Here is a 16,947-nt window from a genome sequence, read left to right on the forward strand (position 1 = left end):
AAGAACTTCTCCCTTTCACAGTTTATAGGCTGAAGAACCATCACTTAAACCCCGACGTATGAAATTATCTTTACAGTATATTACCAATTACTCTTTAAATCACCCTAATCCTGCATATTAACATATCTTCTCTTATTCCCCCCTCTTGGAATAAAGATAAAAACTTTAATATCTGATGCGAATATACATCTTGAAAATAGTTCTCCTTTACGTCAGAGGTACATGTAGACCTGACATTAATAAAATCACAAACTTGTGTCGTAGGCAGTTTGGCAGGGTATAGGTTTTAACAGGGAGTTTATATATGTCTTGTATATTCCCTGTGTTAAATAAGTATATAGATAAATATTCACAATGCTGCCCAATTCAAATTATAACAACAGCTAGACTGTTACAACTATGGTCAAGAGCACGGAGTCATGTGCAGGTCAGTGGCTCCTAATTAACATAAGCGAATGGCCGGGTGGCCACTGAAGCTTAACATGGTGGATGAGGTGTGGGATACTGCAGGCTGACCAGAGAGGTATCGTATTCGATACGTGGCAGCTGGTCAGTGATTTGACTGGTTAAAATGAGAATACTTTCTGTTGGTCGGGACTTGACCCTCGGACAAAGGCTAGGCAGGTTGGCCCTCTTACGCCCCCGATGTTGCCTGGCCATTGCTGGACTACTATGGAGTCATATATTTATATTAAGATCACGAATAGAGTGTTGTGGACCCACGGATTGACTCCAGAGTGACACAGTAGCTAGCGCTACTATCATTGGAACAATTGGAACCAGAACCATATCGTTCAGGTAACCACATGACAGTTCAGTTTTAACAGCAGAATCACAAGCCATCTTAACAGCTCTTAAATATTTGAATAACCAATCTAAGCATAAGCAGTTCATAATATTTTCACTCTTTCGTGTCTTCAGGCTATTCAAAGTATGTCCAGTACACATCCACTATTGATCGAAATTGTTGAATGATCTAGCTACTGGCCAAAACGACATCCCTTTCTGTTGGTTACCCAGCCATGTGGGAATCGTTGGTAACACAATGGCTGATGCTGCAGCTAAAAGAGAACTCAATAAAGCTGTGACACTTCTAATTCCATACAGTGATATTAAACCTGTAATTAGATGTTACATCAGAGATCTTATGCAAGAGAAGTGGGACACCTAAGAAGGTATAAACAAATTTCATGAAATTAAACGAAATATCGGTTACACCTTCTTGGGTTGTCAGTCCAGGTTTGAAGAGGTCAGTTCACGACGATGTCGTATTGGCCACAATAGATATACTCATGAATATTTATTGAAATGTGAGGATCCTCCATTTTGTATCCCTTATGATGAAAGAATCACGGTCAAGCATGTCCTGCTTGACTGTATTGATTTTTCCATCACAAGGGAAAACTAATCCAAGGTTTCACCCATAAAAAAAATTTGGGAATGAAATTGAATAAAGTGATAAATTTTGATGTAGAAAGTTATGTATTTTATAAATTGGTTGTTAACGATTATTAACTGAGATTGTTAGTGGCTGTGCCTTGATAGGGTTGAAGTAGGTAAAACTATTGTGCCCCTGAGAGGGTATGTAAGCCCATGTCATTCAAAGTATTTTTATGTTTACCAGTGTTTTTTGAAGAATATTTGTTCGTATTAATCTATGGCTAAACCTTGTCCAGAATCACCAATGACTAATATAAAGGGATGGTGTAAATCCTGCTGGGTTACCATGCAGGTAGCAGAGGCACAAAGTCCCCATGGTCCCAAATGTAGTGGCCTAAGTTTGGTTGCTGGTGATCTCTAGCTCGTATTTATTTTGTATTGTTATGTTTGTTTGCTGTTTTACGCCGCACTCCGCGATATTCCAGCTATATGACGGCTGTCGTTCTGAAAGTGACATCTTTTTATGGTTATATTCTAGTTTTAAGATAAATCTGTTTTACTGTCTTTGTTGTCAGATTTTTTATGATCTGAATGGGTTTTTATGTTAGTTTAATTGTTGTTTAACGCCGCTCTCAGCAATATTCCAGCTATATGACAACATTCTGTAAAAAAATCGAGTCTTGACCAGACAATCCAGTGATTGACGTCATCACCATTGATCCACGCAATGGGATACGATGACATGCATCAACCAAGTCAGCGAATCTGACCACAAGATCCCGTTAGTCGCCTTTTACGACAAGGATAGTCACCTTTTACGGCAAGCATGGGTTGCTGAAGACCTATTCTACCCCGGATCTGAATGTATTTATTATTTATGTGTAAATTGTTCTGGTCACGATATGGCCGAAATATTGCCGATGTGACGTTAAATTTTAACTCACTCTGACTCATGATATCAGCTGTTTCAACGCACATCACCCGGATTGGTCGATTTATGACAACCCACCACTTCTGGGAACTGTGTCAGCTATGTTTGAATACCAAATGTTAAGATAGTTATTTGAATATTATTAATAGTGAGAGTAACGATCACTGTTTTACCATATACCAGATTTTAGAATTTAGAACATCTATTTGACAATTTATGCCGTTATGTTATCCAGCTGACGCGGACGTGATCTATATTTGGTGGGAGTTTAGTGCATGTGTTGCAACACACGGAGTGTTTGCAGTCCAATCTAAAACAACACAACAATACAGTCATGAGAGCGAAACAGTAAGTATTCAGTTTGTTTGTTTGTTGTTTTACGCCACACTCAGCAATATTCCAGCTATGTAACGGCGGTCTGTAAATAATCGAGTCTGGAACAGACAATCCAGTGATTGACATCATGAACATCGATCCACGCATTTGGGATACGATAACATGCATCAACCAATCTCGTTAGTCGCCTATTACGACAAGCATGGCTCCCTTTTACAGCAAGCATGGGTTGCTGAAGACCTATTCTACCCCGGATATTCACGGGTATACAATGCTTCCTCGTATCAATAAGCGCGCGTTTACAGTATGGTTTACGCCGCATTTAGCAATATAACTAGATAGGAGACACTGAAAATGTACCCATGTGTGGACTCGGAACTCGAGCCTTCGTCTTATCAACCGCCCTTGTCTAATACGGAAGGGAACTTCATGTCGAACGTGACAATGGTCGCTGGCGTTTACCACTTGTGTATTTGCGGCGTTAAACAACAATCTAAACAAAACACTCAGCAATATTCCAGCTATATGACGGCGATCTGTAAATAATCGCCGAAGACCCGGGTTCGTTTCCCGGCATGGGTACAATGTGTAAAGCCCATTTCTGATGGCGAGCCTGACCACCCGATCCCGTTAGTCGCCTCTTACGACAAGCATGAGTTGCTGAAGACCTATCTTCACGGGTTCTCTGAGTAAAGTCACAAAACCCCGTAAACATAGACGACTTGCCATCAGTTCTCTGTAATTGGTATGACAACAAGGCAGTCTTTTGTTCCCATAACCCTGCGCCTCCTCATCCAGAGGCACTGGCATCCGTTGTGTTCTGCAAATCAATAGAACAATGTCGTAGTGCTCAGTTGTCAGTCCGGTGACATCAACCATGCTTGTCGTAAGAGGCGACTAAGGGGATCGGGTGGTTAGGTTCGCTGATTTGGTTAATGCATATCATCGTATCCTAATTGTGTGGATTGCGTGCTCATGATGTCAATCCCTCAGTCACTCTGGTCCAGACTCGATTAATTACAGACCGCCGTCATATAGCTGGAATATTGCCGAGTGCGGCGTTAAACAACAAATATACAAACCATTTCACACGGTTCGCTGCTCAAGTTGTTGATCATTGGTCTGCCTTACCCAGATCAAGACAACTTTGCATGTTGATGTTTTATATAGCTGGGCTGTAATGGTTAGGGTGTACAACTCGTTATCTTATAGATTCTAATGTCGTTATTTTCAGTTTCAGGTTACTTTTTCAGTTGACTGCCGTATCAACCATCGTCGCGATAACATTGGTTATTTTTCATGGTGAGAAATACACTTTAAGTAAATATTTGTTTATGGACCCGTGAAGATTCCGGGGTAGAATTGGTCTTCAGCAACCAATGCTTGTCGTAAGAGGCGACTAACGGGATCGGGTGGTCAGGCTCGCTGTCTTGGTCGATGCATGTCATCGTATCCCGATGTATGTGGATCGTTGCTCATGATATCAAACATATTATTTACAGACCGCCGTTACATAGCTGGAATATTACTGAGTGCGGCGTTAAACAACAAAAAACAAACAGACAAAACACTCTCCACAAGACTGTATGATAAGAGGGATGACTTCAACTTTCCAATAGTCAACCTCCTCTTCATGTCGAGCAATATTCCAGCAGCTCCAGCCTTTGGTGTTGCATTTTGCAACTTTTGAGATACAATCGCACATGCTGTTTCTACCAAGATTTCAAAGAGCGTCATACGACTCTTGCTCAGAAGTTGTTTGATCAAGGTTTCAACATTCAAGGCCTCAGTAAAGCTTTCAAAACGTTTTATGGTAGACATGGGGTGGACATTTCCAAATTTGACGCATCAGTGACAAATATGATGTCCGATGCAATTCCCTATTTGGACTTGTACCATATGTTTCCATATTTTTTTCGGGTGAACGATTGACTTGCCTTTGCATGTGTTTGTGGCGAATGCCACCGGTGGGGTAGGATACGGCCACCTTTTCGCGAACACCTGGTATCATTACTATTTGATATTGATTCATAAACACATGTTCATGATATTGTCGGAATTGTACAGTCAACTCTGCTTTATGCAAAGATTTCTGTTGGATATTGTATTTTCGCTTTTTTTATACGAACAATTAGAACAATGTTCATAGATATATGTTTTTTGGCATTTTGAACCCCCTGAAAATTAACGCACACACTTGCAACTTTATTGCAGATATGACATTGTGCTGGCCCCACTACATTGTATCTATATACATGTACTACTCACAAGAAATCCGAAAACACGACTTTTTCTGTTCACCTGACGTATATGAAGGCTACAGTGGTTGGTTGGTTTGTCGTTTAACGCCGCATTCAGCAATATTCAATTCAAGCTTATATGACGGCGGTCTGTAAATAATCGAATATGGACCAGACAATCCAGTGACTGATATCATGAGCATCGATACACACAACTTGGATCGGTGACATGCATCAACCAAGTCAGCGATCCTGACCAGCCGATCTACAGTATATTGTAGGTTGCTGGTATCTTGATGTGGATGAGAAAACGTTGTGGAAAATTGCTATTCAATTTGTTTTGTTTTTTTTGTTTGTTGTTTAACGCCGCTCTCAGCAATATATTTTAGCTATATGACGGTGGTCTGTAAATAATCGAGTCTGGACCAGGCAATCCAGTGATTGACATTGGTGGGAGTTTTAGGATGGTTTGATGGATGGTTTGTTAGTTTAACGCCGCACTCAGCAATATTCCAGTTATATGACGGCGGTCTGTAAATAATCGAGTCTGGACCAGACAATCCAGTGATTGATATCATGAGCATCGACCCACGCAATTGATTGATTGTTTGTTGTTTAACGCCGCACTCAGCAATATTCCAGTTATATGACGGCTGTCTGTAAATAATCGAGTCTGGACCAGACAATCCAGTGATTGATATCATGAGCATCGACCCACGCAATTGGGATCGATGACATGCATCAACCAAGTCAGCGAGCCTGACCACCCGATCCCGACAAGCATGGGTTGCTGAAGACCTATTCTACCCCGGATCTTCACGGGTCGACTGCAACATGAAACAACACTCACATGGCCTGAAAGGCAAGATGAGTATATGTCGTTGCAAATTTTGTCGTCTTCACCGAAAGTGTTTGAGTGATTCAGCTGATCTTCTGTGTGTACATGTTTGTTGAAGGCATCAAATTACTGACTATATGCTTCACCATTCGTTTTCAGATCAACTCAGATCCACTCGAACAACGTTTTCATCTGGAGGACATTTAAAAGTAATATACAGGCTTATCTTTTAATAGCGATCCATGACGATCCGGGGTAGAATAGGTCTTCAAAAACCCAGGCTTGCCGTAAAAGGCGACTAATGGGATCGTGTGGTCAGGCTCGCTGACTAGGTTGATGCATTTTGTCGTGGTTGAGTGGATCGAGGTTTATGATGTCAATTACTGGATTGTCTGGTCCAGACTCGATTATTTACAGACCGCCGTCATATAGCTGGAATATTTCTGCGTGCGGCGTTAAACAACAAACGAACAAGTTAAATTGTTAAAATCGATACACTTCCATAATATCTAATAATATTAATGCAAACATATATTGATAACATTGTATAAAGTGACGTGCGAATCCATTTTGACTTCATATAAAGACATTATAAGAGTTAATGCAGAAACTACAATCAAGTGATCTTGGAAATTGCGGTCATGTTAGGCATGTGATGATGTTGAATAAATCCCATATATTTTGCAATGTCGGAAGGTATGAACGAAATCAAAAGTACTGTCGGAAATGCTAGAATAATGCTTTTTGCCCGTTAAAACAAATAGCATGTTTCACAGGATGCTGCTATTGAAACATCGCGTAACTATCGATCGACCTACCTGTCCATAGGAGTCCAAAGGAATGGTGTTTGCCGTAAAAGGCGACTATGCTTGTCGTAAGTGGCGACTATGCTTGTCGTAAGAGGCGACTAACGGGATCGGCGGGTCAGACTCGTTGACTTGGTTGATGCATGTCATCGATCCTAATTGCGTGGATCGATGCTCATGATATTAATCACTGGATTGTCTGGTCCAGACTCGATTATTTACAGACCGCCGTCATTTCGCTGGAATATTGCTGAGTGCGCCGTAAAACAACAAACCAACCAACCAACGCTTGAAGAAACCAGTAAAAACCGGTATGGCAAAAGGCTGAAGGTCACGTCCTTGAAAAAGAACGTCAGTGCCGCCAACGTGATGGGGTAGATACCAGCCTTGTTGCACCAGTTATCATACCTTTGGGTGATAGTACATCATTTTCCCAAGCAAATATCATGCAGTACACATCTTGATTTTTACCCCCGTCAACGCATATCTCAATAAAATACTATTACAACACTATCTTGAGACTCCAACACAGGTGACAAGTGAACCGGTGAGGATGCACGAGCCTAGGTGTGAGGTCATCACTTCGGGACTGGTGTCAGGTAATTACCCTATACACACTTGAAAACACACGACTATTTTCTAAGTTTATCATCATTTAACACACACACACACACACACACACACACACACACACACACACACACACACACACCGCACACCGCGCACACACACCGCACACACACACACCTACCTTTTTAGACCACTCATAGTGTCAGTTAGGATAGGCGCTAGATTAGGTAGATTTACGTTATTTTGATATATGATATTTACATAGCTCTATGATTGGTATTTATTCAATGAAGCATTTCCGACAGTATTTTTTTTTTCAATAGAATCCCAATATTAACTATAGCAATGACACTATTACTCTCTCGCATGTTTAAATTATTTGCCTTAGGGTGGAAGCAGGCAAGACTCGATTGAAAAAATGTGTAAGGAAATGGGGGTGACATCGGATCGAGCCACAAATGCGTACAAGAGGATCATTGTGAATCATCGGTATAAAGTTCTCTACTGCGAATCCCCGAAGGTCGCTACTACGAGTTGGAAGCGTGTATTCCTTATTCTCTCTGGCAAACTGAATGCATCCACGGCACTGACGTTGAATCAATATGACGTTCAGCACGGGTATAAAAAATATCTCACCTATTTATCAGATCTTCAACCCGAGGAAATAGATACAGTTATGAAGACCTATTACAAGTTCGTCTTTGTGCGTGAACCATTTGAGAGACTCATATCAGCTTATAGGGATAAGCTCAGTGTCGCGGCAAGTGACGAAGAGTTTTTTTCAACCTTTGGAAGACGCATAGTCAGGAAGTATAGGAAAATAGCCCTTGACCAAGGTCGTGAGAAAGATCCTCATCCGTCATTCTTCGAATTTCTACAATATATAGTGGAAACTAAGGAAGAGGACTTAAATGAGCATTGGCATCTGCAGGAGGATCTGTGTAAGGTGTGTCATATTAAATACGACTTGATAGGAAAATATGAGGAGTTACAGACAGCCGCTAAAATGATACTGGAACACATTGGTGCACCTTCCGATGTCCACCTCCCAATGTCCTATCCCCACGAGAAAACATCAAGCCTCCTCAGACACCATTACCAAGACATCCCGCCATCCTTTCTAGAGGGTATATGGCGGAAATACTACCCCGACCTTCAGCTGTTCAACTACACAGTGCCCAGTGCCATCAGAAATCTTATCACCGTGTGGAATTAAAAGTTGAATTAAATCATGTGTGTATTTATGTTTTATTGTTTTCTCTACATACTATTACATGTCTTTTTCTCCAGCTGGATGGGTGTTTTGATGTGATAATCGGATCTATTTTCTTTGTAAGCGACAGACAATATTACATTTCGGTCCTTGCTTCAAGATGTATAAACGTGTCTGTCGGCATTATACCTGTGCTCTTTGTTCTACAAATGGTAACGTTCACAAGATGTGCAATTAGCTAAGTTTATAAGTTAATGATAATCAGTTTACCCTGCTGTGCTGGTGCTTGAAATAGCCAGGACATTACGGTCTCAGATCAGAAGGTTCTTCTAAACAGGGACGTTGAACACTTGCATGGATCACTATCCTGCATGTCTGTTGGTAAACCGTCCCAAAGAACGTATCCGGCATTTGTAAATGATCGTCCCCATAAGATTCCATGCCCGAATTTCAATCCCAAAAATTACCCGTGAAGATCCGGAGTAGAATACTTGCCGTAAAAGGCGACTATGCTTGTCGTAAGAGGTGACTAACAGAATCGGGTGGTCAGGCTCGCTGACTTGGTTCATACATGTCATCGTATCCTAATTGTGTGGGTCGATGCTCATGACATCAGTCACTTGATTGTCTGGTTAAGAATTTATAATATACAGACCGCCGTCATATAGCTGGATTTATTGCTGAGTGCGGCGTTAAACAACAAACAAACAAAACTCGCATACGGCCATTATGAAAGGACGGTTTAAATCTGATTCCATCCGTTAACTGCACTGATGACCACTGACCTTGATTCAAAGGAGACTGCTTGTCGTAAGAGGCGACTAACGGGATCGGGTGGTCAGGCTCGCTGACTTGGTTGATGCATGTCATCGGTCCCAATTGCGTGGATCGATGTTCATCATATTAATCACTGGTCCAGACTCGATTATTTACAGACCGCCGTCACATAGCTGGAATACTGCTGAGTGCGGCGTAAAACAACAAACAATCAATCAATTATATCAAACGTCTGAAAATAAGATGCGTCTATACAACCGTGTTTACCCTTATAAAATATGTATAAGTAATATTTCTCCTGGTCCTTCTTTTTGAGAATATATTATTTAATTTAGATTTAATAATACTAGAAATCAGAGGATATTGTTGTCGAACACAGTCCGCTCTTCCCATAACATATACATGTAAATAAAAGCGACAAACCCTTTCCATATTCATCAGAAATTCCTGCTAAAACCAGAGTCGATTGTACGATTCCGATTATATGACGAGCATGTGTTTATGAATCAGATAGTGATGACACCAGGTGTTCGCGAAAAGGTGAGCGTGTCCAGCTTTTCATCACAGAGGGACTGTTCAACACAGACGAGGATAGTCAACACAGAGGGACTGTTCAACACAGACGGGAATATTCATCACAGAGGGACTGTTCATCACAGACGGGGAAAGTCAACACAGAGGGACTGTTCATCACAGACGGGGATAGTCAACACAGAGGGACTGTTCAACACAGACGGGGATAGTCAACACAGAGGGACTGTTCATCACAGACGGGGATAGTCAACACAGAGGGACTGTTCAACACAGACGGGGATAGTCAACACAGAGGGACTGTTCATCACAGACGGGGATAGTCAACACAGAGGGACTGTTCAACACAGACGGGGATAGTCAACACAGAGGGACTGTTCAACACAGACGGGAATATTCATCACAGAGGGACTGTTCAACACAGACGGGAATATTCATCACAGAGGGACTGTTCAACACAGAGGGACTGTTCAACACGGACGGGGATATTCAACACAGAGGGAGTGTTCATCACAGACGGGGATAGTCAAAACAGAGGGACTGTTCATCACAGACGGGAATATTCATCACAGAGGGACTGTTCAACACAGAGTGGAATATTCAACACAGAGGGACTGTTCAACACAGAGGGACTGTTCAACACGGACGGGGATATTCAACACAGAGGGAGTGTTCATCACAGACGGGGATAGTCAAAACAGAGGGACTGTTCATCACAGACGGGAATATTCAACAAAGAGGGACTGTTCAACACACAGAGAATGTTCAACACAGAGGGACTGTTCAACACGGACGGGGATATTCAACACAGAGGGACTGTTCAACACAGACGGGACAGTTCAACACAGAGGGGCTGTTCAACACAGAGGGGCTGTTCATCACAGAGGGACAGTTCAACACAGAGGGGCTGTTCAACACAGAGGGGCTGTTCAACACAGAGGGAATGTTCAACACGGACGGGACTGTTCATCACAGAGGGACTGTTCAACACAGAGGAACTGTTCAACACAGAGGGACTGTTCAACACGGACGGGAATATTCAACACAGAGGGACTGTTCAACACGGACGGGAATATTCAACACAGAGGGACTGTTCATCACAGAGGAACTGTTCAACACAGACGGGGATATTCAACACAGAGGGACTGTTCAACACGGATGGGACTGTTCATCACAGAGGGACTGTTCAACACAGAGGGACTGTTCAACACGGACGGGAATATTCAACACAGAGGGACTGTTCAACACGGAAGGGGATATTCATCACAGGGAGACTGTTCATCACAGAGGAACTGTTCAACACAGAGGGAATGTTCAACACGGACGGGGATATTCAACACAGAGGGACTGTACATAACAGAGGGAATGTTCAACACAGAGGGACTGTTCAACACGGACGGGAATATTCAACACAGAGGGAATGTTCAACACGGACGGGGATATTCAACACAGAGGGACTGTTCGTCAGAGAGGGACTGTTCAACACGGACGGGAATATTCAACACAGAGGGACTGTTCAACACGGATGGGGATATTCAACAAAGAGGGACTGTTCATCACAGAGGGACTGTACATCAAAGAGAGACTGTTCAACACAGAGGGGCTGTTCAACACGGACGGGGATATTCAACACAGAGGGACTGTTCAACAAAGAGGGACTGTTCATCACAGAGGGACTGTTCAACACAGAGGGACTGTTCAACACGGAGGGACTGTTCAACACAGAGGGGCTGTTCATCACAGAGGGACAGTTCAACACAGAGGGGCTGTTCAACACAGAGGGGCTGTTCAACACAGAGGGAATGTTCAACACGGACGGGACTGTTCATCACAGAGGGACTGTTCAACACAGAGGAACTGTTCAACACAGAGGGACTGTTCAACACGGACGGGAATATTCAACACAGAGGGACTGTTCAACACGGATGGGGATATTCAACAAAGAGGGACTGTTCATCACAGATGGACTGTACATCAAAGAGAGACTGTTCAACACAGAGGGGCTGTTCAACACGGACGGGGATATTCAACACAGAGGGACTGTTCAACAAAGAGGGACTGTTCATCACAGAGGGACTGTTCAACACAGAGGGACTGTTCAACACAGAGGGGCTGTTCAACACAGAGGGGCTGTTCATCACAGAGGGACAGTTCAACACAGAGGGGCTGTTCAACACAGAGGGGCTGTTCAACACAGACGGGAATATTCAACACAGAGGGACTGTTCAACACGGATGGGGATATTCAACAAAGAGGGACTGTTCATCACAGAGGGACTGTACATCAAAGAGAGACTGTTCAACACAGAGGGGCTGTTCAACACGGACGGGGATATTCAACACAGAGGGACTGTTCAACAAAGAGGGACTGTTCATCACAGAGGGACTGTTCAACACAGAGGGACTGTTCAACACAGAGGGGCTGTTCAACACAGAGGGGCTGTTCATCACAGAGGGACAGTTCAACACAGAGGGGCTGTTCAACACAGAGGGACTGTTCGTCAGAGAGGGACTGTTCAACACGGACGGGAATATTCAACACAGAGGGACTGTTCAACACGGATGGGGATATTCAACAAAGAGGGACTGTTCATCACAGAGGGACTGTACATCAAAGAGAGACTGTTCAACACAGAGGGGCTGTTCAACACGGACGGGGATATTCAACACAGAGGGACTGTTCAACAAAGAGGGACTGTTCATCACAGAGGGACTGTTCAACACAGAGGGACTGTTCAACACGGAGGGACTGTTCAACACAGAGGGGCTGTTCATCACAGAGGGACAGTTCAACACAGAGGGGCTGTTCAACACAGAGGGGCTGTTCAACACAGAGGGAATGTTCAACACGGACGGGACTGTTCATCACAGAGGGACTGTTCAACACAGAGGAACTGTTCAACACAGAGGGACTGTTCAACACGGACGGGAATATTCAACACAGAGGGACTGTTCAACACGGATGGGGATATTCAACAAAGAGGGACTGTTCATCACAGATGGACTGTACATCAAAGAGAGACTGTTCAACACAGAGGGGCTGTTCAACACGGACGGGGATATTCAACACAGAGGGACTGTTCAACAAAGAGGGACTGTTCATCACAGAGGGACTGTTCAACACAGAGGGACTGTTCAACACAGAGGGGCTGTTCAACACAGAGGGGCTGTTCATCACAGAGGGACAGTTCAACACAGAGGGGCTGTTCAACACAGAGGGGCTGTTCAACACAGACGGGAATATTCAACACAGAGGGACTGTTCAACACGGATGGGGATATTCAACAAAGAGGGACTGTTCATCACAGAGGGACTGTACATCAAAGAGAGACTGTTCAACACAGAGGGGCTGTTCAACACGGACGGGGATATTCAACACAGAGGGACTGTTCAACAAAGAGGGACTGTTCATCACAGAGGGACTGTTCAACACAGAGGGACTGTTCAACACAGAGGGGCTGTTCAACACAGAGGGGCTGTTCATCACAGAGGGACAGTTCAACACAGAGGGGCTGTTCAACACAGAGGGGCTGTTCAACACAGAGGGAATGTTCAACACGGACGGGACTGTTCATCACAGAGGGACTGTTCAACACAGAGGAACTGTTCAACACAGAGGGACTGTTCAACACGGACGGGAATATTCAACACAGAGGGACTGTTCAACACGGACGGGAATATTCAACACAGAGGGACTGTTCATCACAGAGGAACTGTTCAACACAGACGGGGATATTCAACACAGAGGGACTGTTCAACACGGATGGGACTGTTCATCACAGAGGGACTGTTCAACACAGAGGGACTGTTCAACACGGACGGGAATATTCAACACAGAGGGACTGTTCAACACGGAAGGGGATATTCATCACAGGGAGACTGTTCATCACAGAGGAACTGTTCAACACAGAGGGAATGTTCAACACGGACGGGGATATTCAACACAGAGGGACTGTACATAACAGAGGGAATGTTCAACACAGAGGGACTGTTCAACACGGACGGGAATATTCAACACAGAGGGAATGTTCAACACGGACGGGGATATTCAACACAGAGGGACTGTTCGTCAGAGAGGGACTGTTCAACACGGACGGGAATATTCAACACAGAGGGACTGTTCAACACGGATGGGGATATTCAACAAAGAGGGACTGTTCATCACAGAGGGACTGTACATCAAAGAGAGACTGTTCAACACAGAGGGGCTGTTCAACACGGACGGGGATATTCAACACAGAGGGACTGTTCAACAAAGAGGGACTGTTCATCACAGAGGGACTGTTCAACACAGAGGGACTGTTCAACACGGAGGGACTGTTCATCAAAGAGAGACTGTTCAACACAGAGGGACTGTTCAACACGGACGGGGATATTCAACACAGAGGGACTGTACATAACAGAGGGAATGTTCAACACAGAGGGACTGTTCAACACGGACGGGAATATTCAACACAGAGGGAATGTTCAACACGGACGGGGATATTCAACACAGAGGGACTGTTCGTCAGAGAGGGACTGTTCAACACGGACGGGAATATTCAACACAGAGGGGCTGTTCAACACGGACGGGGATATTCAACAAAGAGGGACTGTTCATCACAGAGGGACTGTTCAACACAGAGGGACTGTTCAACACAGAGGGACTGTTCAACACAGAGGGACTGTTCAACACAGAGGGACTGTTCAACACAGAGGGACTGTTCAACACAGAGGGACTGTTCAACACGGAGGGACTGTTCAACACAGAGGGACTGTTCAACACGGAGGGACTGTTCAACACAGAGGGGCTGTTCAACACGGACGGGAATATTCAACAAAGTAGGGACTGTTCAACACAGAGGGACTGTTCAACACAGAGGGACTGTTCAACACGGAGGGACTGTTCAACACAGAGGGACTGTTCAACACAGAGGGACTGTTCAACACAGAGGGACTGTTCAACACTGAGGGACTGTTCAACACAGAGGGACTGTTCAACACGGACGGGGATATTCAACACAAAGGGAATGTTCAACACGGACGGGGATATTCAACACAGAGGGACTGTTCGTCAGAGAGGGACTGTTCAACACAGAGGGACTGTTCAACACGGACGGGGATATTCAACAAAGAGGGACTGTTCATCACAGAGGGACTGTTCAACACAGAGGGACTGTTCATCACAGGCAGAGGGACTGTTCAACACAGAGGGACTGTTCAACACGGAGGGACTGTTCAACACAGAGGGACTGTTCAACACGGAGGGACTGTTCAACACAGAGGGGCTGTTCAACACGGACGGGAATATTCAACAAAGAGGGACTGTTCAACACAGAGGGACTGTTCAACACAGAGGGACTGTTCAACACGGAGGGACTGTTCAACACAGAGGGACTGTTCAACACAGAGGGACTGTTCAACACAGAGGGACTGTTCAACACTGAGGGACTGTTCAACACAGAGGGACTGTTCAACACGGACGGGGATATTCAACACAAAGGGAATGTTCAACACGGACGGGGATATTCAACACAGAGGGACTGTTCGTCAGAGAGGGACTGTTCAACACAGAGGGAATATTCAACAAAGAGGGACTGTTCAACACGGACGGGGATATTCAACAAAGAGGGACTGTTCATCACAGAGGGACTGTTCAACACAGAGGGACTGTTCATCACAGGCAGAGGGACTGTTCATCACAGAGGGACTGTTCAACACAGAGGGACTGTTCATCACAGAGGGACTGTTCAACACAGAGGGACTGTTCAACACAGAGGGACTGTTCAACACGGACGGGAATATTCAACACAGAGGGACTTTTCAACACGGACGGGGATATTCAACACAGAGGGACTGTTCATCACATAGGGACTGTTCAACACTGACGGGACTGTTCATCACAGAGGGACTGTTCAACACAGACGGGACAGTTCAACACAGAGGGGCTGTTCAACACAGAGGGACTGTTCAACACGGACGGGACTGTTCATCATCGGGTGGTCACCTGGTAACCTCGGTAACTTGGTTGATTGCTTTTCACACTATCAGTCACCGGTTTGTCTGCTACCGATTCCAATATTTAGGCCGAAAAATTATATAACATCACAGTTTTATATCGTAATTCCTTGTCAGAAATCTCAGTTTAGGTGAGCTGTCTAAATGATGCGGCGGCCCATTATTTTCACAGAAGCTACATTTGGTGACAATTAGTTGGGGTTATCTTGCATGTGCATATAGGGCAGTCGTCAGATTTCTGTAGCAGTGACCGAGTTGAATGGTCGCTGATCAGAAAGTTTTTATCTTGGCAACACGATCAGGATATTTAACATTGCATTTAAACATGGGTGTAGACTAACATCTAGTCTCTGAAATGAACATATCTTACAGAATAAACCAGTTGTTAATTTATCTTAATAAAATGTATTAAAAAGGAGCCGATAGACTCTCTTCATTTTCAGATACTGATACTACAGTAATCTAGACTTGCCCACTATTATAGACTTTCATGGACTGTTTTGGATATATTTGTTTCAGGGTCTGTATGAGAGACTGAAATGGGTTATGTGAATTCAATTACGGAATATGAGAGTTACGATTTCCTCGATGAAGATTTTATATTGGCATATGCTTGTTGCAGTCACAGCTTCTATAACAATCACTCTGTGGGGACCAGGAATAGTATAGGTCCCCAGACCGCTATTGGTTGTTTCTGAGGTTAGTATATTGGATCGTGTGATGAGGTTCAGTGATCGGTACGCCGACGGAGTGAGACCTTGTTCAAAATATGTACCATTTGTTTGTCTCTTCCAGATTGATTACTTACATGCCGCAATGACGCACAATGTTATGGTGTTTGTGTCGGAACTGCTCTCTTTTTGCCTCAACGAAACTATGGTAAAGAATCTATGCGTAAGATCAGCACGTTCAGTAAGAAAACATACAATAAATAAGACTTTTGTCTCTTTTTTGGTCAAATAACATGCTTATCTCATCGAGTGACTTGACAACGTCGATATACTTTCATGAAAATGAAAATGTCATGTCACTCGATATTAAACGTCCTCTAATGATTACTGTAGATTCCGATATGATAGTAAAGGTAAAATATGTGTTCTGGTTTATTAGAATAACTATGTTGGGGTTTTGGTAAAGAATATAGTGAATATTCTGTCTGTTAGAGCGTGCAGGTCGAACAGGCGACTTGAGCAGTCAGGCTTGGTGACTTAGTCGATTGCCTGTTAGCGTATCCCGACGGAGTGGATCGTTGCTCATAATATCAATCATTGGATTGTCTGGTCAAGACTTGACCATGATCTAGCGGGAATTTTTCTGAGTGTGGTGTTA

The 16,947-nt window shown here is 43.9% G+C and overlaps 1 protein-coding gene and 1 pseudogene across 1 annotated transcript; both read left to right on the forward strand.

Annotated features, from left to right (window-relative positions):
• Positions 1-399: 399 nt before the first annotated feature.
• Positions 400-8,317, forward strand: LOC139446348 (carbohydrate sulfotransferase 14-like; annotated as a pseudogene).
• A 2,066-nt stretch (positions 8,318-10,383) lies between these two features.
• Positions 10,384-15,614, forward strand: LOC139446349 (uro-adherence factor A-like). Its single transcript, XM_071227688.1, has 6 exons — positions 10,384-11,445; positions 11,585-12,481; positions 12,621-13,502; positions 13,825-14,013; positions 14,790-14,927; positions 15,507-15,614. The coding sequence occupies exons 1-6, from the start codon at positions 10,384-10,386 to the stop codon at positions 15,612-15,614; spliced, it is 3,276 nt and encodes a 1,091-aa protein (XP_071083789.1).
• Positions 15,615-16,947: the final 1,333 nt, after the last annotated feature.

The sequence above is a fragment of the Haliotis cracherodii genome, unplaced genomic scaffold (genome assembly GCF_022045235.1).
Source record: "Haliotis cracherodii isolate W230 unplaced genomic scaffold, xgHalCrac1.p SCAF_6, whole genome shotgun sequence".
Classification (NCBI taxonomy): Eukaryota; Metazoa; Mollusca; class Gastropoda; order Lepetellida; family Haliotidae; genus Haliotis; species Haliotis cracherodii.